General features: G+C 47.5%; 1 protein-coding gene across 7 annotated transcripts in view; it reads right to left on the bottom strand.

Annotated features, from left to right (window-relative positions):
• TLN2 (talin 2) overlaps positions 1–24,015 on the bottom strand; it is a 448,850-nt gene that overhangs the window by 25,635 nt on the left and 399,200 nt on the right. For all 7 annotated transcript variants that reach the window (XM_060151222.1, XM_060151260.1, XM_060151243.1 and 4 more), the window contains 6 exons: positions 20,091–20,257; positions 18,965–19,148; positions 15,449–15,574; positions 15,131–15,247; positions 12,768–12,953; positions 8,345–8,452 (listed from right to left, as the gene is read on the bottom strand). In XM_060151222.1, the coding sequence (XP_060007205.1) occupies positions 8,345–8,452; positions 12,768–12,953; positions 15,131–15,247; positions 15,449–15,574; positions 18,965–19,148; positions 20,091–20,257 (888 nt within the window). The remainder of the gene's footprint in view (positions 1–8,344; positions 8,453–12,767; positions 12,954–15,130; positions 15,248–15,448; positions 15,575–18,964; positions 19,149–20,090; positions 20,258–24,015) is intronic.

The raw sequence follows: 24,015 nt of genomic DNA, 5'->3' as shown, positions 1-24,015 counted from the left end.
GTACACCATGTGAATCAACTTTTGTTGTTCTCTTGTTAATCTGTCTTATTACACGAGGTCTCCGGCAAGAACTCAGAAGAGTAGAGGGAAGATTATTTTCTTCCCCACACTGGGGTATAATCCTGAAAATAATTCGATAACCTTTGCAAACATCCAGTTCATCCTAAATGTTTAATATTTTATATGTAAGACATATTTTCATTTTACTTTCATTTTTATCCGAGTTCTATCTGCACTTTTTTGTTTTCTCAACTCTCTGCCTTGCTGTCATTTTCTTTCTTTTTTGGGTTATTTTTGTTTGTTTTGTTTTGTTTTTTTGCGGTACACGGGCCTCTCACTGTTGTGGCCTCTCCTGTTGCGGAGCACAGGCTCCAGACGCGCAGGCTCAGCGGCCATGGCTCACGGGCCCAGCTGCTCCGCGGCATGTGGGATCTTCCCGGACCGGGGCACGAACCCGTGTCCCCTGCGTCGGCAGGCGGACTCTCAACCACTGCGCCACCAGAGAAGCCCCTTTCTTTTTTAATATACATTTTTCTCCCCCCGCCAGACACTGTTATGAAAATGAAAATACAGGTGACACCCTAAGAGAAACTATCTGCAGAAAATATATCTGACTGATGAAATAAAAATTCACATTTTAAGGCAAGACAAGAACAATTTAAACATAAAACTTTTTCTCTGCCCTTTGGCCTCCTCCCTCCCCTCTAGTGTGCCTTGTGCATCTGCATGACGTGTTAACAGACCTTCCCAAGAGCAGAAATACCTGCTCAATCTTAAAGACCAATTTTTCTTCTTCTGACACCAGTCATGTAACTCCTTAGAAGATAACATTCCTTTCTCAATCCTGCAAAGGGTCACGATGACCCACCACTCACCTTTACACGTAGAAATCTTTGGTGAACTTTAGGTACAATATCAATATATGATTTCCTTAAAGACAGCGATTGGTGCAGAATAGACTGTTTACATGATCTGGGCAGATACTATACTGGGCCGCACCTAGTGGAAGTTCTCAGCTTAAATACTTACTTATGACCTTATTAATGTTACCAGCTATCTTACTTGTATTCTGCCTATTTTACAAGATTATTGTTTCTTGCGTTACCAAATGTGTGACTGAGCCTCAGATAAAACTGAGGATGAGTAGGTGACTTGAAATGATTGACCAAATATATAGTTCCATAAGATCAACGCACAACTCTAGAAATGGGAAGAAGCAACCATTTCCTGGACCATAACAGACTAGTAAGACAGATGGTCCAGACCCTTTTGGTTATTACTAACAGGGTCTGGTCCAGTGGCCTATCAATGAAACCCTCGCCCGACCTGGGAATGAGCATTCCTAGTGTCGTGGACAAATTGGTCACAAAATGCCCTCTAACCCTTGGTGGAAATTAAGATACCACCACATACCCACTAGAATGGCTAAAATTAAAAACACTGACCACTCTAAGTGCTAACAAGGACATGGAGAAATTGGAACTCTCATATACTGCTGGTGGAAATAACCACTTTAAAAAAGAATTTAGTAGTTTCCTAAGAAGTTAAAAATATACCCACCCTATGATATAACTATTCTACTTCTAGGTATTTATCCAAGAGAAATGAAATCATATAGGTAGAAAAACTTCTATATAGGATGTTTGTAGCAGATTTATTTATAATAATCAAACCTGGAAACAATGCAAATATCCATCAACAGGTGTTCTGATTAACAATTATGACATAGCCATATGGTGGAATACTACTTAATAAAAGGGGACAAATTATTTGTACACATAACAATGTGGATGGAATTGAAAGTACTGATGCTGAGTGAAAAAAGCCAGACAAAGGAGAGTACACGCCCGATGACTGCTTTTATATAAAAGTCTGGAAAATGCAAACAAATCTGTAATAACAAAAAGCAGACTAGTGGTTGTTTGGAAATTTTGAAGAATAACGGATATATTCATCGTTTTGATTGTGGTGATGGTTTCACAGACGTATTCAGATATCACTCCTCAAATCGTACACTTCAAATATGTGTTCCTTGTATATGTTAGTTATGCCTCAATAAAGCTGAAACAAAAGTTAAGGGTGTGGTAGGGAGATTCACTGAAATCATCAAAGGGGAGTGGTGAAAAGACTTCTGTCTTTATGTTTTAAAATTTAATTTACTTATTTATTTTAACATCTTTATTGGAGTATAACTGCATTACAACGGTGTGTTAGTTTCTGCTGTATAACAAAGTGAATCAGCTGTATGTATACATATATCCCCATATCCCCTCCCTCTTGCATCTCCCTCCCACCCTCCCTATCCCACTCCTCTAGGTGGTCACAAAGCACTGAGCTGATCTCCCTGTGCTATGCAGCTGCTTCCTACTAGCTATCTATTTTACATTTGGTAGTATACGTAAGTCCATGCCAGTCTCTCATTTGGTCCCAGCTTATCCTTCCCCCTCTCCGTGTCTTCAAGGCCATTCTCTACATCTGCGTCTTTATTCCTGTCCTGCCCCTAGGTTCTTCAGAACCTTTTTTTTTTTTTAGATTCCATATATATGTGCTAGCATATGGTATTTGTTTTTCTCTTTCTGACTTACTTCACTCTGTATGACAGACTCTAGGTCCATCCACCTCATTACAAATAACTCAATTTCGTTTCTTTTTATGGCTGAGTAATATTCCATTGTACATATGTGCCACGTCTTCTTTATCCATTCATCTGTGGATGGACACTTAGGTTGCTTCCATGTCCTGGCTATTGTAAATAGTGCTGCCAGGAACATTGTGGTACATGACTCTTTTTGAATTATGGTTTTCTTAGGGTATATGCCCAGTAGTGGGATTGCTGGGTCATATGGTAGTTCTATTTGTAGTTTTTTAAGGAACCTCCATACTGTTCTCCATAGTGGCTGTACCAATTCACATTCCCACCTGCAGTGCAAGAGGGTTCCCTTTTCTCCATACCCTCTCCAGCATTTATTGTTTGTAGAGTTTTTGATGATGGCCATTCTGAGTGGTGTGAGGTGATACCTCACTGTAGTTCTGATTTACATTTCTCTAATGATTAATGATGTTGAGCATTCTTTCACGTGTTGGCAATCTGTATATATTCTTTGGAGAAATGTCTATTTAGGTCTTCTGCCCATTTTTGGATTGCAAAATATTGAGCTGCATGAGCCTTGATGGAGGGAGAAAACCACTCTGTATACACTCTGGCTCTAAGAAAGGGAACGGCCCTATGGCAAAGCACCCTATTTAAATAAGGCAGGAGAGCAAAGGAGTTCTATTTTTATTCTGCAATTAAGTCAACATGATTTCTCATAGCAGGCAACAGACAGAATGAAATTAAAGTGCTGCTACTGGAAGCCACGGTAATTTTAACCCTGTCAAAGACCTCATATTGTGGGTAAGCAGCAATATTGATCTGTGGTTACTGCAGAGGCCAAGTGGCTGCCTCTCATCCTGCAATAGAAATCCTCCATGACAAACCAGCCAACAGCAAATGCAGAAGGCCAACATTGCTCAAATGGGCACGTCTAAAGCTTCATAAAGCAGCTCCCAGGGCAGCAAGGACGGGGTTCTGCCTAAATTAGATCCCATTGTTTGTAGACTGATAGCTGGATTCTCAAGAAAAAAAAAAAAAAAACCTCAAGGAAGGGTTCTCGATTTGGAGTTTCTAAATTCCCAAAGTATCCAGCTAGGGGTCTGGGAACCCTCTTAACAGTTCACGGGACATTTGTGTTTATGTGCTGATGTTTCTCTGATGAGGGTAGGGTGAGGCAGGAAATGGGCTTTTAGCTAGCTCAAGGGGGCCCAAGATCCACGAAAGGTTCAGAAAGCTGAAATCATGATAGTTATTTCTGCCTAGACAGAGAAAAAAGGAGGATGGTATTGGTAAAGGATACAAAATTAATTATTATTGAGAGACTTCTTACAAAATAAGGATCTGAACCAAATAAGACAAGATATTATTTAACAAAATTAGTTAATTATAGATGGTAGACACGCAAATGTTGATATGGTTTTCTGTTTTAAGATTTTTTTCTAAAGTAAAACTAAAATATATAAACCAGCCAAAAAAGGTGAAGAATCCTTGGCTCTAGGATATTTGACCTGAACAAGGCCAAAGTAGCATACTTTCCCCCACGTTTTCACGTGTCCAAATTTAAGAATAGCAGCCCCTAAAGAAGATGGCTAAACCACCTTGGACTACCTGAAAGTGACCTCAATTTATTCCTCTAAATTGCTGGACACTTCCTCCAAACCTTAATTTCTACTTTTCTCTTTCCCCTTTAGTGAAAACTGGACAATTATCTGACCTTTCTTCAGCTTTCAGAAATCTTACTAATTCTCTCTGGTCAGCTAAGAAGAGAAGTCAGCTTTACAATGATCCAGGAGGACCATCCTAAGATCTCCTGTTACAGTTCCAATGTTGGCTGACTTTCTTTTCAGGATGGAGGTACTGTGGTCATCTGATGACATGCGTGAAGACCAGTGAATGAGGAGGAGGGCAGAATGGGGAATACTGTGTGCGTGTGTGTGTGCGCGCGCGTGCGTGCGTGTGAAAATCTCTAGCTTTAACTGCTTTTTTATTCACCACCCTCAAATAGCTAATCTTAGTATTCTTTCCCTCTACCCTAAAGGTAATTTCCACATACATCTGATGTCTTCTCAAAATTGTCAATTTGGCTTTCGTTTTCTGATTCTGTCAAAGGTCCCTCAGAAGTGAACACTAGTTTCCGTATTCGTGCGTCTCCATTTCCCTAATTTCTTTTCGGGTCTCTACCAGCTCTGTCCTAAGCGGTCTTATGGCTCATGGTCCTCGTATGTGGAACAATCTTCCTCGTATTTAGCCTCATGTTAGTCCAGATTTCTTTCAAGTCTGCTTTGGAGAAGGAGTGAGGGCTCATGATGGGAACTGTGAGCTTATTTTCAGCTGCAGGCCCAAGGAAACTGCTAATGTCTGCAGCTTAGGGGACAGAACGCTGTCACAGAGGTTCTACCGTTTTCAGTTAGGAACTGGTATTTTTTCATGTTTATGATAATCCCCTGGATGTCTCCTTCCTATATTTTTATTGGAAAATACCCTTCAAAGAGTATGTGTAGGTCTCTAAAGAGACAAGAATAGAAATATGAACAAATACTTGATGCGATTTCATTCTTATCTACTTGGATGAACCATCAGCACTTGTCACCATAAAGAGGGAAAAACCTCTTTCTTGTAAAAGATGAGACAAATTCTGGATGCTGTATAAAAGTTTTCATGTCGGGCTCCCCTGGTGGCGCAGTGGTTGGGAGTCTGCCTGCCGATGCCGGGGACACGGGTTCGTGCCCCGGTCCGGGAAGATCCCACGTGCCGCGGAGCGGCTGGGCCCGTGAGCCATGGCCGCTGAGCCTGCGCGTCCGGAGCCTGTGCTCCGCAACGGGAGAGGCCGCAACAGTGAGAGGCGCGCGTACCGCAAAAAAAAAAAAAGTTTTCATGTCATTTAGCTTTTCTTCCTATTAATGATTTCGTTTTAGCACCAGCATTTTTCACACCGTAAATCTCAGAACAGCTATGGAGAAACAGGATATTTATATTATTGCCATAATTACGAGTTACAATGACAATAACTGTAGAGGAAGATGAAAGGAAATTCAGGTGGCAGCCTTTTAACAGACACATCAACCACCACACAATCAACCGAATTCGGTGTGCAAACACGTAAGACTTCAGAGTCCTGTTTCTTTAGTAAATACCAGGAAGAACTCATAACGGAAGACGCATCAGGGAAGCACATCTGGCTGTAAAGTGCAATGGCTCTTGTTAGGTCCAGGAAAAGAAGGCAGTGGTAGCTCCCCTACTGCCAACCTCTGGTCCCACACGAAACCTCCCAAATCACACGTGATGTGGGGTCTCCCTGTGGTATGTGCCCTTCCTCCTGTTCCAGAAGAACCTGCTGATTATCACTAGGCCTGATGCCTGGTACAGTAACTAAGGGGCTGTAAAGCTGGGGTCTCTGAGTGTGTATCCTGGGAATGGCTCCTAGGCCTTCCCACGGAGGCCCCGGACACCTCAGCTTCCTTTGGGGCAAAGAGGCCAACCACCCACCCACACCCGCCTCGGGAGGCCTTGTCTTCTTCTGCTCACCAACATGGGGTGGGCATGGAGAGGGGCGGAGGTGGAGAGAGGAAGTGCTTTGGTGGATGCAACACCTGCCTCCCAGATACTGAGAGAGGGTCTAAAGGTGGCTTGAGGTCAAGAAGGGGACCCTCTGAGGGTTCCTTCCTCCTTTTCCCCTGGGAGAAGGTTCTCAAGACAAATGCTGGCACCTGCCCTTCCTCATGAAGACAGAACTCCTTTCCCCGGTCTAAGCTGTCTTTGCGCAGAGGAGGGAAACCCGAGACCTTCACTCCACCGTACGCCTTGAAGGCTGCTGCCTCCTTTCCATCCCAACTTGGGGAGCTGGCGTCGCTGCAAGTGGACCCCGACGCAGGACATCCTCGTTAAACGGCTCACCAAGAGCCAATGTGTGCAGGGGCCTGCACCTACCGACACTGGCGCCACAGGTACAAACACAGGAGCGGGGAAAAAATATGGTTTAACTGAGAAATGGAACCGGATGAAAGGGGTGAGGTGAGGATCCTTCATGGGAGTAATAGGAGGATGCCAGTATCAAATGAACAAGATGAAGACCAAAGCATGAGAGACAGAGACAAGGAAAAATGGGTGCTGGGGGAGAGCCCCCACTTGGGAAGCTAGGAGGGCACTGCTGCCGCAGCCCTGCACCTCTGCTCAGCCAGGACCGGCACCTTCCAGGAGGATTTTAACAAAGCGTGCAGCAGACGTGAGCTCAGCCAGAGCCCTGGACTCCCCACAGCCTCACTTAATCCTTAATCAGCGGCTTAACATCTGAGCAAACTGAAGCCCGGATAAGACAGTGGTAATGCAACTATTTACTTGGCACAGCCAGGATCTGAATTCAAGCGTTCTAAACCTAAGCTATTTTGCTTTCGAATGTTCGGATGTCACAAGATCCCATGTGCCTAGAATAGATGGTCCCATCAAGAAAAAGATACCTTGTGGAAGCCTTGCTGGCTTCATTCTCCTTACGCTAAATTTCCTGCTATGCATGCTCACGGGCTGAACACCTCATATCCCAACACAGACAAGCGGGCTTGGCTGGGGAGGCTCGTGCCTGCGAACGCTGACTGGCCAAGATGTTTTCTCCTTGGCCCACGAGCAATACACTGGTTTCTACTCACGAGCGTTCAGGCTTTGGGAGCCCAATGTCAGTAACCCCAGACTGGCCACTCTCTCAAAAGATATTCTTTTGCAATGACCACGGTTACCTGGGCGAAGAATAAAAGTAGTGTTCCCTTAAAAGACCTGAAATGCTTAACATCGGAAGGTAATTTCAGTTTAAGGAGAAGGCAGTGAAATACTAGAATGAGCAGAGCTGGGGCTTGGTCTCAGGTCTGTCATTAGTAGCTGGGTGACCTCAACCAAGGGGCCAAACTTCTTTGGGTCTTGGATCATTCCCTTGCCCTGCTAGCCTCACGTGGTTGCACAAAAAGAGATAAATGTCAATGCAGAGCAAATGAAAGGCTTAATAATCTTTGAGGTTCATGTGCTGTGTATCTGAAAGTGCCCTGTTGGATCGCCTTCTTTTAGGTTTAGAAAGGAGCAAGGGCAGTGAAGGGGGTGAGGCATCATCAAGTCCCTTCTGGGGTGTCTCTGACTCCTGAACAAGCTCTCTCCCAGAACTCCCCAGTTTTAAACGTGGCTCCCAGGATTAGACAGGGACAGATGTACACCACATTAACCCAGCTCTGTGTGGGCACGGCAGGCTCGAAGGTCATCAGACAAATGGAACTGGACATATTCTCAATGTGGTCTAAGCCACTGGTTCGAGGACTGGGGGAAATCGCAAGAGGCTAGTAGGTCTCCTGTAGCACTGGTGATGTTTCTAACACGGATGCTGGCCTGGCTCTTCTAGGAGCCTTCCTGGCCCTTGCAGGATGGACTGGGGTTTTTCCTGACCGGACCTCCTGATCTGTTTTCAGTGGTGGCTCTGTGTGTCCCACCTGCTTCACCTCTCACTCTGCTTACCCACCGCTCTTTCAGGCTGGTCTTGCCTCTTTGGTGCAACGAGACAGCCAGGCTCCTCTGGATTCGAACTGCACCTCCCTCCAGACTACACTTGTATCTTGTGTGCTGGGGCAGTGTGATATGAGAGGCTTTTCAGCTCAGTCCAGTCCCAGCCTCGCAAGTGGAGCCTGCGCGATGCTCTAAGAGGGGTTTTCCCGAGGAAAGGACGCTCTGCATCTGGATCAGCTCTTCCCCAGCCCTGGCCTGGCCCATGCCCCTCCTCACCACCAAGACGTGCTCCAGAAGGTCCAGGTAGCCGAGGGTGCACTCCGTCCCGTACCGCAACGCTCTGGTGCGCACCTCCTCGCTGACATCGGGGTGATAGGATGCTTGCTGGAGAGAGAAAGGAACATCGACATCTTAAAACAGGAAGAGCCAGGTGGCAAGTGGACCAGGCAGCCAGGTGGGGTCACTTGCCCAGCAGTGCTGTGTAGCCCAAGACCCAGAGCCAGGAGACCTGGAATCTGGAACTCCTCCTGTTTTACCTTCAGTGACCTCTCTGAGAAACCTTCCCTGCCTCCCTGGAGAGAGGAGGGATTCTCCTCCACATTCTCCTGATACCTCCCACCTATCTGCACTGCAGGTTCTCTGACTAACACTTTGTGTCTTGCTTTTTCTAGTGCCTGGAAGGCAGACAAAAGCAAGTGAATCTGGCCCCTCTTTCCTTCCTTTCTCCTCATGCCCCCCCCCACCGCATCTTTTATTGAAAGGTAAGAAATTCCACGTGTGCTAAAACGATTCATGATTGGGGCTTACAGAAGAGGCTTACAGCAGAGGGCTTACAGCTTAACAGGATCAGCCTTTCTCACTCCTGCAGCGTGAAGTATTCTGAAGAACCCTCTCTGTTCACAGGCTCATCACTCTGTGACCTGATCACACTGCAATCACAGTGAGTCTCCCGACCAGGGCTCACTGGCTCCTGGGAACCTTCAGAGAGTGAGCTCCCCAGCACCCTCAAAGGTGCCACAAATAACTCATCTCGCATCATACACATTGAGATAAGCAGACCAGGACATATGGTTAACACAGCATCTGGCCCTTTTTTCTTGTACTTGGGACCTGCCCACTTGAGTCATGCGTGAGATATCATTTCAGATGGTACGCCCATTCACGGGGCTGCCAGATGAACTACAGAACGTTCAGTTACATTTGAATTTCGAATAAACAATGAAAACTTTTAGCATAAGTATGGATGGGGTGGTCTGTTTTTTATTTGCTCAGTCTGGCAACCCTACCCATTTAGCCTTTCCTCCTTCTACAACCTCACTCTGGAAAGAACTCGAGGGGCCTTACAAGAATACAAAAAATAGAAAACTGCAAATAAATCACAAGTCAGGACAAATACAAATTACACATTAGGATAAAAGGTCAAGGCAGAAGGGGAAGCGTGACCCGCCTCCATGCTCCCTCCAGTCAAATCCCTCTCCCCAGGACTGGGAGCTGTTGGGGGCAACACCTGGGAAATTTCCGCTTACCTGACCCCCCAAACCACCCCAAGAGGGGTGGGGATAATTCGAGCGGCCAGTATCTGTCACTTATGAGCCTGGTTGTATTCATCTGAGGACTAACGGGCCAGGCCTTTAACCCCTCCTGCGTTTTTTTAAAATTAATTTTTTATTTTTATTTTTTTACATCCTTATTGGAGTATAATTGCTTTACAATGGTGTGTTAGTTTCTGCTTTATAACAAAGTGAATCAGTTATACATATACATATGTTCCCATATCTCTTCCCTCTTGCGTCTCCCTCCCTCCCACCCTCCCTATCCCACCCCTCTAGGTGGTCACAAAGCACCGAGCTGATCTCCCTGTGCTATGCGGCTGCTTCCCACACTACTGGGCATATACCCTGAGAAAACCATAATGCAAAAAGAGTCATGTACCAAAATGTTCATTGCAGCTCTATTTACAATAGCCAGGACATGGAAGCAACCTAAGTGTCCATCCACAGATGAATGGATAAAGAAGATGTGGCACATATATACAATGGAATATTACTCAGCCATAAAAAGAAACGAAATTGAGGTATTTGTAGTGAGGTGGATGGACCTACAGTCTGTCATACAGAGTGAAGCAAGTCAGAAAGAGAAAGACAAATACTGTATGCTAACACATATATGTGGAATTTAAGAAAAAAAAATGTCATGAAGAACCTAGGGGTAAGACAGGAATAAAGACACAGACCTACTAGAGAATGGACTTGAGGATATGGGGAGGGGGAAGGGTAAGCTGTGACGGAGCGAGAGAGTGGCATGGACATATATACACTACCCTCCTGCGTTTTAATTAGCCTCGCCCCCGTGTCTCCAAGTGTGAGGACAGAGCCCACGTCTGGTTCGACGAGACACCACTGGGGGAAGACAAGGGCTATGATGCTCCTCCAGCAGGTAACGTGCAAGGCCCTCCTTGCGAGCTGTGCGGGAGCTGCTGTTCATGGCTGGTGGCTCTAACCTGGTAGAGCCCTTGGGGAGAGCAATCGAGCAATAATTAGAATGTCACACCATTTGACCTCCTAATTCTACTTCTGGGAGCCTGCCTAAGGATATCATCCAAGGCACAGGAAAAACAGATATACCCAAAGATGTTCACTGCAGTAAAGCTGATGATTTAAAAAAAACTGCAGACAATCTAAGTATCTGATAGTGGGGGAAAGAGTATATTCATTACCAGAGTATTTTGTGGTCAATAAACAGTCAGTTATAATGACTGCTAGTAACGCAGAAAGTCATGTAACATTCATTGTAATCAGAGATATAAAATTGTATCTGACATAGACGTATGGACATGAAAGGAAGACCAGAAAGAAACAGACACGAGAATAAACTTAGGGTATAGGGAAGTCTGCATCCCCGCTGGAGCAATTAGCGTAATCCTGTCTCTGATGAGTCAGTATGGGACCTACGGCACCTCCGTTTCTGCCCTGCTCAGCCCCAAAGGTGGTGTTCAAATATGGCCACGTGGCCCTCTGCTTGGCACAGAGGGTTCCTTCTTGACCCACCAGTAGGCATCCCTGGCTTTCTATATGTTCTTATTGCATGCCCTTTCTGGCAAGCTCACATTAGGAGAATTCCTTTACCCTTCCCATCTAGGATTGAACGACTGAACATACACGCCAGCCCTTCCAAAACTATGAGGTGCCCTGCATATACACCATGGTGGCCTTCAGGCCATATCTGGCTGGTAAATACTGTTCTTTTTTTTTTTTTTAAGAGTTTTTTTGTTTGTTTTTGATGTGGACCATTTTTAAAGTCTTTATTGAATTTGTTACGATATTGCTTCTGTTTTTCATGTTTTGTTTTTTTGGCCCCAGTGGCATGTGGGATCTTAGCTCTCTGACCAGAGATTGAACCTGCACCCCCAGCACTGGAAGGCTAAGTCTTCCCCACTGGACCGCCAGGGAAGTCCCTGGTAAATACTGTTCTGACGGAGGCCGTAACCCCTTCGGGGAATTATCGCTTCTGCCAGGGCAGATTCCACCGAGCGCATCAAAACTGTACTTGTGGCCTCAGGAGAGTCTAAACTCCCCGGCCCAGAGCACTCGGTCCTCAGGACAGTGGCCCAACCCTCTTGCCGCCCTCCGCTCCCCCCCTCCCCCCCCCCCCCCCCCGCCTACCCCTGTTCCCCACGCTCTACCCTCCCCCACACCCAGGAGACTAGGAAATGCGGTGCTTTTCCCCACACCCAGCCCTTCAGCCTGGCTGCCTCCCCCTGCCTCTGCCCAGGGACCCCAGCCCACCCTACCCTTGCCAAGGAACCTGAGAGGCCATCGTCCGACCCCGCACCAGCTCTCCCCACAACTCACTGCACCACAAAGAAGGGCCCTATTGCTGAGGACACCCAGCTGCAACAGCTGCTCTTCCCTTTCTGTGGTTCAGCCCCATCTGCCCACCATGGCAGGGGGGTCATCGGTCCATCATGGAGCAGAAGTCGGGGTCCCTGGGCCACAGCTGTCCCTAGAAGGATGGAGGGCTGGGGTGGAGGTGCTCAATGGGAGGCTCTTACGGCTCTCTGGCTTAACAGATCAAAAATAAAGTGAAGGTCATAAAGCTCAGGTCTCCCCAGCTCCTTCCATGAGCACTGGCTTAGGGCAGCGGCCCCCACTGTCTCCTCAAGGATCAGAGGAGCTGCTCTAAGACGTCTGGCACAGAGAGCAAAAAGGCAGATCCCTGACGTTCTGTCTGGTTCCTCTCACTCACTGCCTCACCCAATTATGGCAACACCCCTCCGGGGGCAGAATGGCTGCTGACCTATGGAAGCAGGAAAGGGTGCAGGCTGACAAGGGGTGTGGTTTTCCTTTGAAGGGCCTGGAACAAAATGCCACACGCCCGCTTTACTACTGCCAGAGCGGCCTCCACTACAGCCCCTGGAAGAAGGTGTCCGCCTATTCAGGAAGAACTGAGAGGTAAAGTGGGAGGGTCAGTCGGCAAGCCTACTCCATGCCCTCTCAGACACAAACCTGCCCGCAGAGTCACCTCCCGGGGGCTGACGGGCATACCTGCCTTCCCGCGTAGCCTATTACACACACAGGTTAAGGTACGAGCGGCTCCCTTCTACACGTGGCCAGCCCCTCCCCCTCTCCAAACTGAACCCAACAGCTCAACCGTGAACGAACACTACCCTACCCACCCCAAACAACGCCAAGGCCTTTACCTTGCAAGCCGTCAACATATCTGACACGGCCTTCCGGCTCAGGTTGGCGGTGGCAATCACGTCCTCCTGTCGACACGAGTTCCCAGCTGCCACGGCTTTGGCTGTTGCCATGGTGATGCCTTTGGTCATCCTGATGGATTCTTCAGGTGACGATGTCTTTTCAGGTACCTCTTTGGACTGGAATACCTGGAAGTTAGAAATCGAAGTGCTGAAAAAATCAAAAAGGGAAGGACAGAAATAACTTATGCCTCCCCTACCGGCTGCGGCTCAGTGTCTGAAAACCAAGCCAGCCACGGGAAGAAACCGTCAGAGGGCAGGAAATTAGAAATGTGAATACAGTAATATCATTCTTGCTTTCAAGATTCCGGCGTGCATAAGCCTCACACACCTGTACTCGGCATTCATGGGGACGACGTGGGGAGGGAGAACGACCCACAGCATTAACTTGTTTGCCTTCGGAAACTGACACTCAATGTGTATTCGTTACCCACTCACCCCCACCGGGGTGGGGTACGGGAGGCGTTGTGCGGCTTCCCAGTTCTCCTGGCCCATTCCTGCTCCTGCTTCGGTAGTTCCCAGAAACTCCGCGGCCCAGTTGCTGGTTCCAGGGCACGACTGACCTGGATGCATTGCTCTGGACTCAGTTCTCTCTCTTTAAAAGAGTGTGGGGCTGGGGGAAATGAAGCGTTCGGTTTCTTCTATTCTTAGCCTTTCTTACAAATATAACTGCCTAATTGTGTGGAGGTGTTCAGCTTGAGTGTGCCATGTTGACACTGTGAATTCTTTAATCACACACACACACACCCCTTTAGAGAAGCTGAAATAAATTAGCCATAGTAAGTGAATATCCCACTTTAAAGTGCCACCTGCCAGTCAAGCCAGCAGTTTCTGCTTCCAGCCCATCTGCCATGGTTCTACCATGAGTGATGGGTGCCCTGGCTGTCCCTGTACACGAGGAATCCCGAACCAGGTGGGGCTGCTCTGTCTTCTGCCCTAGGCAGCCACATTTCAGCAGGGAAGTCTTCCTGGAAGCAGAAGGGAGGACCCAGCCAGCATCCCTGCCATGTGCCAACCACCGTTAAACATCACTACTCCCCTAAAAATGAACAGCTACCGTCAGGCCGCCCAGGGCCACCCCTGAATGCCGCAGTGGAATGAACATGGACAGAGCCCTGCACACTAACGTGGGTCTCGGGACACATGCTCCTTTGGAAACCTCCTGTGTCCACGAAAATGCACAGTCTGGGTCAATTCTAAACCACATCGGTATACTTAGGTCGACCATGTGTCTGTAATTTCCCAAGAGAGCTCCAAATTTCAAATCGCTTCCGTTGCCACCATTAGGCCCACCCACACCTGTCAGAATGTGTGTCCAGACTTTTGGTAAGAAGCCCCCAGCCCGTGCAAGCAGGTTAGCGCCAGGCAGCAGCCTTAAGGCCTGTATTTTTTAGTTTCTTCTCCATGTGAGAACTAAGCACAACACCAACCAAGGTCGGATTCATTAAAAACAGGACAAGAGAACCCGAGCCTCCACCAGCAAAACCCAACAGAATTGCTTGTCTCTACTGCTGCCCTTCAGCGGCTTGTGGCCCTCACAGGTGACCCTCTAAAGACGCCTTCTTCCAAAAGAGAAGCTGAATCAGACCTCCCATTAAAAAGAAATCTCAGTTTGAAACTACTCATTTTCAGCATATTTCTATTTCTAGGGATAAGGATGATTCAATCCACAATTGTCTCAGGATCAAAAGAACAGGAGACAATCACAGTGTATCACCAGGACACCCTCGCTCTACGACGGTGGAACAAGGTAAGAGCGAACATGGGGTCAGTGTCTCTGAGATCAGACACCTCACACAGAAGGAAGCCTGATGTTAAAGGGAAGTGTCCCAGGTAAAGGCATCCAGGTTTTCCTAATAGCCAACCTCAGACTCCCAAATCCGTACGTGTGCAGCAGCGTGAGCTGTTGCCAATGGCAACGGGAACCAGCAGGGGCTACGTGGCTGCACAGTGTATACACCGTTTGAGCTCAAGGCGAGGGCAAGCGGCTACACTGAATTTTCCCTTTACCAGGACTCTTCTGGAGCACTTTCGTTTCATGCTGCAATTTTAGTGGAATTAAACCTGAACGGTCCCAAGCCATACATTAATTCATTTAATTACAATTACAAACTGATCCTAGCCAAACTCAGAGGTCAGTTTCACATGGGGTCTCCATGATACAAACGTACCAGCAGGCAGGCAAGTGGGCCTCCCTAGCTCAGGTGTTCCAGGTAAAACCTCTTTATGCTAGAAGTCTCAGAGAAGCTGCACTGGGGTCAGCTGCTGGATGCGGAGCCTGAGGGAGGTGACTGGCGGCTCCTTACCGTGAGCTCCTGCTTCATGTACTCGATGGTGGCCTCAAGCGCCCGTGTGCCCCGGGTGGCCTCGTCCTCCACCGCCTTCACGGTCTTGAGGAGGGAGGTGACATTGGTCACCATCACCTGCATGGGAAGAGATGTCAAGAGAAAATAGGGAGTGTGCTGAGGTCCCATCCCTCCTTTTAGTTCCAGATCTAATGCCACGAGTACCAGCACCTCTATGTGAGAAAGGAGCTCAGATGCACATCCTCCAATACTCTCGAGCGTGCATCTCTCACTGCAGCACCCCTGGCACGCTTGCCCCTAATTGGGGCTCCACTCTACCTTGGCAGCCCCCTTGAGCTGGTACATGGAGGGGTCATCGGCGGGCTTGCTGGCAGCTCCCTTGGTAGCACCAATGAGATCTGAGAGGGCCTTAGCCACGTCTTTGATGGCATTGATCAACACCACCTGAAAGACAGCATGGGCCCGGGTGAGCAGGCTGCTCCAGGAGCACAGTCCAAGAGCAGGGCTCTCCGTCAGCAGCTCCCAAGCCTGCAGCACAGGAGAATCCCCAGGAACCAGCCTTGGAGACTCTGATGCGAGGCTGGGTGGAAAACCAGATTGCAGACTTGAAGAAGCTCCCTGAGGAAGTCAGATGCTGAGCCAGAGAGCGGGACCCCGCTAGATGTAGCATATTCAGAAACACCGCCTCGCTGGCGGCTCTGCTGCCAAGCTGCCTATGAAAGGATGAGGGCAGCTGAGCAGACACCCCGAGACGCCATGCCACGCACCTGTGCCCAGAACTGGTCACCAAAACCACTGAGAACAAAACGCAAGCCTCCTGCCCTGGCCTGCAAGGCCTCCGTGGCAGCCCACCTGCGTCCCCAGACTTGGTTCCTGGGATCCTGACTCAGCACGTTACAGGCATGTGGGTCTGTCTTTCTTCCCTGTTGGAAACCCTCCCTCATTCCAACCTCAGGGCCTCTGCTCTTGCTCCCCTCTCTGTCTGGAACCCGGCTTTTTCATCCTTCAGGTCTCAGCTCAAATGTCATGTCCTCAGAGACCCTTCCTGACCACTCTAGCTATAAGCCCACCCCCACTGAAACTCCCTCAGCTTGCCCTGTTTTATTTATAGCACTTAGCAGTATGTGGAATTACTTTATTATTTATTCACTTATACACCATCTGTCTTCTTCCTCGACTTGGATGGAAGCTGTAAGAGGGCCGGCCAGGTCTTCTGTCTGTTGTGTTCTGCACTCGGGACGGGACCTGGCGTGTAGTGGGCACTCAGCAAGTACTCACAGAATGGGTGAATATACAGATGTGTACCCATGTAACACTGGATGGAACGCAGTATCTTCACTCTTTTAACTGAACAGAGACCACAGGCCACTTCTTCTGTGTGTTAGACTTGGAATCTCAAGTACCAGGCATATTTAGGAATTACATGATATTGGGTATTACATTTAAGTCTTCTGGGTCCAGCAGCTACAATAACAACTCCTACTTTTAAAACAACAACTTCCCTTCGTTGAGGGCAGTGTTCCAGGGGCCGAGCCAAGCACAATGCACGTTATCTTATTTAACCCTCATCACTGCCATTCTGAGTGGGAACTACGTTGCTCGTGTCCACACCAGCAGAGGCTGGGAATGGCAAGGTTGGGATTCAGACTCTGGTCAGTGTGATCACAAGGGCCACGGCCTTCACCTCCACACTGTATAACGCTCTATGGCCCTGGCTCTTCATCTACAAATGGGGTGAGCAGGGCCAGCCCTACCCCTTTACTGCACTGCTGGCAGGATCAACTGAATAATGGACGTGAAAACGTCTTAGAAACTCTAGCGTCCCAGAACCTGCAAGCACGGCCACGCCATGACTGCCCAGCCTCCCAACCCTCCCTGTCTCTATCCCGTGGCTTCTCACCCACAGGGTGCACGGGACCTCTGCCAACCTCTGAAACCACAGGGCAGGTCGGGCTGTGATGGGGCTCGTGAGGGCGGGCTAATGGTGGGGACCACCACAGGGAGGTGCAGCGGGCAGGTGTGCTGCTGACACCTGGCGTACACTGTCCCATCCCGGGTCACTGCACAGCGACCAGCGAGTGGGCACACTTTTCTGAGGAGACATCTCCCACGGGCGGTCTCAAAAGAAGTTGGGCCCTAGGACATCTAGACCATTTGGGAGTTTAAATCTCTAAGCAATTCGATACGTTTCTCTGTATCCAAAGATTTAAATCCTCCCAGCTGATTCATTCCAAGTTGAGCCGGACTAGGTAGGGGAAAGTGTGGGTTCCATCCCCACTGAGGCGTTTTGTAGTTTTTCCTTCCTCCGTGGGGGTAAGAACAATACCCAGGCAGACCTCTGTGAGTGTTTCGCATTCCGGAGGCAGCCAATCTGAGCTCTGATGTTATCAAAGAGAAAGCCAGCAGAAGGAGTAAAAAGCCAACAGACGGAATGTTTCCTTTACGGAGCTCCGCTCCAGCGGAGGACATCAGGAAGGGAAGGATCACAGCCGTGTGGGAGCAAAGCTGGTGGCCCTGTGCTCACCGGAAAGTAGCTGTCGTCAACCCTGGCGCTGGATGGTAGGAGGTTCTCTCTCCAGCGTTGTCCAAATGGGCCGCATAGGCTTGTTTACTGAGTATGGTTTAAGCAGTGAAAACTGAAGTGTTTACCACACTGGGGTTGAAACAGCAGAGGGATTTTTAAGTTTTGCACTCGGGAGTGGGGAGAATCCATCAATGACGGCCACGGTTGGCTGTTAGTTCAGCAAGAGCTGAACTGCTCTGTTGGGTATCTACGATGTGTGAGAGCAGTGCTTGGTGTGTAGGTTTCAAAGATCAATAAACCATGAATCCTGTCCTTGAGGAGCTGATGGTCTAGGCTGGGGAACCAAGGACCAGGTAGGTAATAGCAGCAAAGTGGCTAAATCCAAAGCAGAGAGCCACAGAGCGTGGAGCCCTTCCCTGGCCCTCAGCTCCTCTCTCTCTCCTCCCCTTCAGAGCCAAACTTTTCAAGTGGGGCGTCTATACGCACTGGCTTCCTTCCTTCCCCCGCATCTGGCCACTGCTCACTCACAGCCCTGGCTGGGTGGCCACTGCCCTGCAAGGCCCTGGGCTGGGCTCTCAGACCTTTGTCTTTCTTGCCGCCTTGGCTGCCTCTCTGGTGGGTTGCAGCACTCCTTCCTCTTCACATCAGGCCCCTGGCTTTCCTCCTACCAGCGGCTGCTGCTTCTCAGTCTCCTTAGGTTATCTCTTTCTCCTGAAGATGGTCCTAAATAGTGGATTCCTCAGCTCTGTCTTGATCCCTTCTCCTCTTCCTTCCACAGACAGTGGATGCAGTCACTGTCTGTCGGCCAATAACCCCTACATCCACATCCCCCAAACTGAGCAGGCTCAAGCCTACACACTTGTTCTCCCTGAGTGTCTTTCTGGAACTTCCAATGCAACACCCTGCAAAGCGAACTCACCTGCATCTCAGCCCGGGGCAGCCCTCCCTCCAGGGAGCCCCAGCTGGGTACACGAAGCCACCATCCATTCACTGATCTGGCCTGAAACGCGCAGTCCTCCCGGCCTCCCCCCTCTCCCTCGTCTCCAACGCTCACTGCGTCCAGTCGTTTACCAAGCCCGGCTGAGTCTTCTTTATAGACGCCTCTCAAATCTTCTGGCTTATCTCCATAGCCACGGCCACACCACAGTCCATGCCACTATCCTGCCTAGATGACTGCTTCCTACCAGTCCCCAAACCACAGACGCACCCGTGCACATGTTGTCCACACCCAAAGTTCCTATTTTGCCTTTGCTTTCTTCTGAGGCCTGGTGCACAGTGCCTGTGGGACCACGAGGCCCGCCCGTACCTACCTGGGTCTCGGGGTCGTCAGAGCCCAGGCTGGCGGCCCCCAGCTTGACCACCTCGGCGAGCTGGGTGATGGTGGCTGCCGAGGACTGGGCTGCCTGGGCCAGCTTGTCTGGAGTGGATGCAGCCCCCGAAACCAGCAATTTCGTGTCTTCCACCAAGGCCTTGGCTGTCTTCAGAATGTTCTCCCTGAGAAAGGCGGGAGAGTGTGGGGAGGAGGAGAGACAAAGGGCAGAGCTTGGTCACTGGTAGTTAGGAGGAAAAGAAACCCCTCTACGGGCTTTTGTTAAAGGCCACTGAAGAAGAGAGGTGATGCGTTCCTCCTCCCTTAATAGGAGGCTCTCATCTTCCATGTAAGAGAATTAGGAGAGAGGAGAGGAAAGTCAGCCCAGAACTCACATAGTCGATTAATGGTAAAGCTTCAATTAAAGATTCAGGCTCATCAGTTTGGCCCCCTTCCCCCCACCCTGTAGCTTCTTCCCTGTGGTTCCCACTATCCCTGAAAATACTTCATAGTTACAGAGACCTGTGAGGACACATGGGTCAGGGGACCTTGCCCTGGACATCGCAGCCCAAGGGGCTGGGTTCTGGAAGGGGTGACAGGGCACTGGGAATCTCCTCCCCCGCCCAGTCCTGGGGCTGAAGAGAGAGGAAGAAAGGTGCTGGACATGTGGCGAGGATATGTGGGGTCTCCAGCAGCAAACGGAGACCCTGGTACCAGCCTCTGAAGCAGAGTCTCAGAGCCCGGGAGAGACAGCAGGCTCAGAGCTTCACTGTTCACTTAGGTAAGAGCTACATGCCTGCCTGGGCCACTACCAGTCCTACTAGGGATGGTGAAAAAAATCAGGGGCACAGCTTTTTAGCTTAGAAAGCAAAAAGATCAAAAAGCTATCCTCTGCTGGAGCAGACTGGATTTAGGCTGTGAGAGGCAAAGCTGGAACACAACTCTGTTTGCAGTTGAGAAAAGGCACTTATTTTGATTACGTGGGTCACTTCCCCCACTTGAGCGTCCTGTTGAAATCAAAGTGGATAACCACATTTCTGGCTCTTGGGCAGCATCTCCAAAGTCCATCAGGCCATACTGAACCTCTCCCCATCCAGGAGCCCACAGGACAGCCTTCACTCCCATACCTGTGGTCTGCAAAGGTCTCGTTGTTCTCTGCGTTCAGGGTCCCTGCAGTTGCAAACATGATGGTGGTGTCCAGGTCGGCGATGATCCCAGACACAGCAGTGGCAGCTGTGATACATGCCTGGGTCCCCTTGTTCCCAGCTTGGAGAGCTGATAGCACCAAGGACACCTATAGGCAGAGAGGAAATGTCAGGGGGCGTGGAAGACGGAGAAAATATAACCCATAGGTTTTCAGACTACAAAAAAAAGGAAACACTGCAAAGAATGCTCAAAAAATAGAAGAGGAGGAAACTCTTCCAAACTCATTTTATGAGGCCAAAATTACTCTGATACCAAAACCAGGCAAGGATACCACAAGAAAATAAAATTACAGGACAATATCCCCGATAAACACAGATGCAAACATCCTCAACAAAATATCAGCAAACCGAACTCAACAATACAGTAGAAGTATCACACACCATGATCAAGGGGGATTTATTCCAGGGATGCAAGGATGGTTCAACATCCACATATCAGTCAATGTGATACACCACATTTACAAAATGAAGGGTAAAAATCATACAGTCATCTTAATAAATGCAGAAAAAGCATCTGACAAAATTCAACAGCTGTTTATGATAAAAACCCTCAACCGACTGGGTATAGAAAGAACACACCTCAGTATAATAAAGTCCACATACGACAAGCCAATAGCTAACATCGTATTCAAAGGTGAAAAGCTAAAAGTTTTAGACAAGAAATAAAAGTCATCCAAACTGGAAAGAAGGAAAACTGTCACAACCTGCAGATGACATGATATTTTATGTAGAAAACCCTGATGACTCCATAAAAAAAAAAACTTAGAATAAATGATTTCAGCAAACTTGCAGGATACAAAATCAATAAACAAAAATCTATTGTGTGTCTATACACTAACAACAAACATCAGAAAGAGAAATTAAGAAAACAATCCCATTTACAATCGCATCAAAAAGAACAGAATATCTAGGAATAAATTTAACCAAGGAGGTGAAAGACCTGTATATTGAAAACTACAAGACATCAAAGAAAGAAATTGAAGAAGGCACAAATAAATGAAAAGATATTCTGTGCTCATGGATTAGAAGAATATTGTTAAAATAGTAGTTTGGTAGTATAAAACACTACCAAAACCAGTATGCAATTCAATGCAATTCTGATCAAAATTAAAATGGGGGCTTCCCTGGTGGCGCAGTGGTTAAGAATCTGCCTGCCAATGCAGGGGACACGGGTTCAAGCCCTGGTCTGGGAAGATCCCACATGCCATGGAGCAACTAAGACTGTGTGTCACAACTATTGAGCCTGCGCTCTAGAGCCCACGAGCCACAACTACCGAGTCCACGTGCCATGACTACTGAAGCCCGCACGTCTAGAGCCCATGCTCCACAAGAGAAGCCACCACGAGAAGCCTGCGCACTGCAATGAAGAGTAGCCCCTGCTCACTGCAACTAAAGAAAGCCTGTGCGCAGCAACGAAGACCCAACGCAGCCAAAAAAAAAAAAAAAGTAAAATGGCATTTTTCACAGAAAATGAACAAACAATCCTAAAATTTGTATGGAACCATAAAAGATCCCAAATAGCCAAAGCAATTTTGAGAAAGAAGAACAAAACTGGAGGCATAATGCTTTCTGATTTCAAACTATATCACAAAGCAACAGTAATTAAAACAGTATGGTAATGGCATAAAAAAAAGACACGTAAATCAATGGAATAGACAGTCCAGAAATAAACCCATTCATATCTGATCAATTAATTTATGACAAAGGAGCCAAGGATATACAATGGGGAAAGAACAGTCTGTTCAATAAATGGTGTTGAGAAAACTGGACAGCCACATGCAAAAGAATCAAACTGGACCATTATCATACACTATACACAAAAATTAACTCAAAATGGATGAAATATAAGACCTGAATGTAAGACCTGAAACCCCTAGAAGAAAATATAGCTGGTCACTTCTTTGACATAGGTCTTGGGTCTTTGCAATGAAACTGACACCAAAAGCACAAGAAACAAAAGCAAAAATAAACAAGTGGGACTATATCAAACTAAAAAGTTTCTGCACAGGAAAGGAAACCACCAACAAAATGAAAAGGCAATCTACTGAATGGGAGAAAATATTGATATGTGCAAATCATATATCTGGTAAACATATAAAGAACTCATACGACTCAATAGCAAAAAAAAAAAAATCTGATTTTAAAAATGGGAAGAATATCTCAATGGATATTTTTCCAAAACAGATACACAGACGGCCAACAGGCACATGCAAATATGCTCCACATAATTGTCAGGGAAATGCAAATCAAAACCACAATGAGATATCACCTTACATCTGTCAGAATGTTAATTATCAAAATGAAGTAACAAGTGTTGGCAAAGATGTAGAGGAAAGTGAACCCTTACACACCTTTGGTGGGAATAAAAATTGGTGCAGCCCTATATGAAAAACAGTATGGAGGTTCCTCAAAACATTAAACATAGAACTATCATGTGATCCCACAATTTTACTTTTGGGTATTTATTCAAAGAAAATGAAAATACTAACTCAAAAAGATATATGTGCCCCCATGTTCACTGTAGCACTATTTACAGTAGCCAAGACAAGGAGAAAACCCAAGTGTCCATCAATGGATGAATGGATAAAGAAAATGTGGTACATATACACAATGGAATATTATTCAGCCATAAATAAGAATGAAATCTTGCCATTTTCCACAACATGAATGGACATCAAAGGCATTATGCTAACTGAAATAAGTCAGAGAAAGACAAATACTGCATGACCTCTCTTTTATGTGGAATCTTAAACCAAAAACAAACACCAAGCTCATAGATAGAGAGAACAGACTGGTGCTTGCCAGAGGCGGGGGATGAGGGGTAGGAGAAATGGGTGAACTGTTTTCGTTTTAGTCTAAATAAATTGAATAAACACGAAAACAAAACAAAAAAACAATCAAACTCATAGAAAAAGAGGTCAGATTTGTGGTTATGGCAGGGGGGTGGGGTAGGGTGGGGTGGTGGTGAGATTGAAGGAAGGTGGTCAAAAGGCACGAACTTCCAGTTTTCAGAAAGTCCTAGGGATGCAATGCACAACACGATGACTATAGTTAACACTGCTTTGTGATCTTTATGAAAGCTGTTAAAATCCTAAGAGTTCTTATCACAATGAAAAGATATATAGACATGTATACTTTTTGTATTGATATGAGATGAGGGATGTTAACTAAACTTATTGTAATCATTTCATGACATACATAAGAAAGCATGATGCTGTGCAACCTAAACTTAAACAGTGCTGTATGTGAATTATACTTGAATAAAACTGGAAAAAAAAAAAAAGGTACAACAAAACAGAACAGTGATTTTTCTCTCCGGGAGTCAATGCGGCTCAGGGGTTAGCAGCACGGTTTGGCGTCAACAGCCTGCCTGAATCAGAGCACGCCATTTGCTGGCTACACGACTTGGGCAGGCTGTTTCAGCTCTCCGAGTCTGTTTCCTCATCTGGAAAAGGGGGCTATTACTTCTTGCCAGTCACGGTTGATGGGAGGAGTAAGTGGTGGAAAAATACATGTAAATGACTAGGCAGGTAATAAGGGTTTACTAGAGGGTACATGCTACTCTACTTGATGTTTCTGAAATCACAGAGAGGGATAAGGGTTGGGCTCCCGTAAAAGGTGTGGCTGTTTCTGTCCCCTCTGATCAGGTTTACTGTGGAACAGCCCTCTGCTAACACTTGTCACTCCTTCCCTTGGCTGCCTCTTGTCTAGTTCTTCATAGTGGACCCGAGAGGACCCCCTCGTGTTAACTCTCCACCTACCACTCCCTCGCACCATCACCTGCCACCAGCAGGTTGGCTAAGGCGTTCACTCCAGTGCCTTCCATGCCAGAAACCCTCTGCTGGCA

Source organism: Lagenorhynchus albirostris, chromosome 1, assembly GCF_949774975.1.
Source record: "Lagenorhynchus albirostris chromosome 1, mLagAlb1.1, whole genome shotgun sequence".
NCBI lineage: Eukaryota > Metazoa > Chordata > Mammalia > Artiodactyla > Delphinidae > Lagenorhynchus > Lagenorhynchus albirostris.
Note: the sequence above shows the minus strand (reverse complement) of the source record. Positions and strands in the feature narration are given on the sequence as shown.